The sequence below is a fragment of the Propithecus coquereli genome, unplaced genomic scaffold (genome assembly GCF_000956105.1).
Source record: "Propithecus coquereli isolate 6110/MARCELLA unplaced genomic scaffold, Pcoq_1.0 Scaffold353, whole genome shotgun sequence".
Taxonomy (NCBI): Eukaryota; Metazoa; Chordata; class Mammalia; order Primates; family Indriidae; genus Propithecus; species Propithecus coquereli.
In genome coordinates this window covers 865,957-867,891 of record NW_012149208.1, presented here as the reverse complement: position 1 = coordinate 867,891, position 1,935 = coordinate 865,957, and the positions used below count along the sequence as shown (strand labels likewise).

Here is a 1,935-nt window from a genome sequence, read left to right as displayed (position 1 = left end):
TTAGATCTCAGTCTCTTTGACATTAGATTCAATACTTTTTTAAATCAATCTTTGAAGACTACATTTAAAATTTTAGCTAGTAATAGGATAAACATTGATACATATTTATATGCTAAATATTCTGGGTTTTTCTTAAATTCAGATTTTATGTGAAATCTGTTGCAAGCATGAGTTTTACGGTTTGAGATTTTATCCTATTCCCTTCTCTATTACCAGAGATTCCTTAGCACTCCATCATAAAATATTTTGTGACCTGGACATCTTGTAATTGAACATTTTGGTGTTTTATACTCTGCTTTGTCATTCATACTGAGCTGCTTTGGGTCACATATTTAAGAGAGATCCAGCTGCATACTTTTTAACCAGTGCTCCTCAAACTTGAATATGCATGTGGTAATCATCTAAGGACTTTGTTAAAATGCAGATTCTAGGCTGGGTGGGTGGCTCACACCTATAATCCTAGCACTTTGGGAGGCCAAGGCAGGAGGATCACTTTGAGGCCAGGAGTTTAAGATAATACTGAGCAACATAGTGAGACCCTGTCTCTACAAAAAATAGAAAAAGTAGCCAGGCGTGGTGGTATGTACCTGTAGTACCTGTTACTCGAGAGGCTAAGGCCGGAGGATTGCTGAGCCCAGGAGTTTGAGGTTGCACAGAGCTGTGATGATGCCACTGCACTCTCGTGCAGGCAACAGAGCAAGACTCTGTTTCAAAAAAAAAACAAAAAAAAAAACAAATTCTGATTCTGTAGTTTGGGTAGGACCTGAGATTCTGCATTTCTAACAAGCTCCCATGTGCTTCTGCTGTATTCCTTGGACAAAATTGAGTAGCAAGTCTCTACATGACCTACAGGAAACAAAGAAAGATCTAAATCCCATCATAGGCTAAATGTTCCTGCCTTTTCTCCCTTTGGCCCCCAAACCGGTATAGGTTAGTGATTCTGATATTGGGCCTCTACAAATACAAGCTTTATATAAAGAAAGGGGACAAAACAAGGCAGAGTTGAAAGATTCATAAATTGAATTAATAGCAGTAACTTTCAGTCTTGCTTTTAAATTTTCTTAGTCTTTTATTTTCTATGTTGTAGGAGTTGAAAGTGTGAAATTGTTTTTTATTCCAAGTTTAGATTCATTCTCTATCAGAAGAATTAGAAAATTTTATTTGAACGTGTTGTTTTATAGGTCTTCTCCTTAATTTACCTGCAGGCATTGATCAATATGACAGAGATAGCATCATAAATGACTTTAAAAATGGGACCTGCAAACTTCTTGTGGCCACCTCTGTCGCTGCCCGAGGTCTAGATGTGAAACATCTGATTCTTGTAGTAAATTATAGCTGCCCCAATCATTATGAGGATTATGTGCACAGAGCAGGACGGACTGGAAGAGCGGGCAACAAGGTAAAAAGAATTTTTTTATAGTTGATTTCTGTTACATTAAAATGTAGGTGTTTCTTTAGTATTTTATATAGTAGATAATAGGAGTTATGGGGACATTTTAAAAATCCATAATCAGCAGAGGGTTATTGGTTGATGTTAATGATTGATGTTAATAATTTATATACATATACATATCTAAGAACTGTTAAAATTACCAGATACCTATCTGCTCTTTATAGGCAGATACTGTTGACAGCTTGTGTTCCTTTTTGGTTCCCCATCCCTCCAAAGCCTAAAAATTTCTATACAGATGCTCCTCAACTTACAGTGGGGTTACATCCTGATAAAACCATCATAAGTTAAAAATATATCCTAAGTTGAAAATGCATTTAATACACCTGAGCATCATAGCTTAGTCTAGCCTACCTTCAGCATGCTTAGAATACTTATTAGCCTACAGTTGGGCATAAATATATAACACAAAGCCTATTTTATACTAGTGTGTTGAATATCTCATGTATTTATTGAATACTATACTGGAAGTGAAACACAGAATG

The 1,935-nt window shown here is 36.0% G+C and overlaps 1 protein-coding gene across 1 annotated transcript in view; it reads left to right on the top strand.

The window, feature by feature from the left end:
- Positions 1–1,935, top strand: part of DDX46 (DEAD (Asp-Glu-Ala-Asp) box polypeptide 46) — a 90,940-nt gene that overhangs the window by 43,623 nt on the left and 45,382 nt on the right. Inside the window, exon 7 of the mRNA XM_012651303.1 lies at positions 1,182–1,399. Coding sequence (XP_012506757.1) covers positions 1,182–1,399 — 218 coding nt within the window. The remainder of the gene's footprint in view (positions 1–1,181; positions 1,400–1,935) is intronic.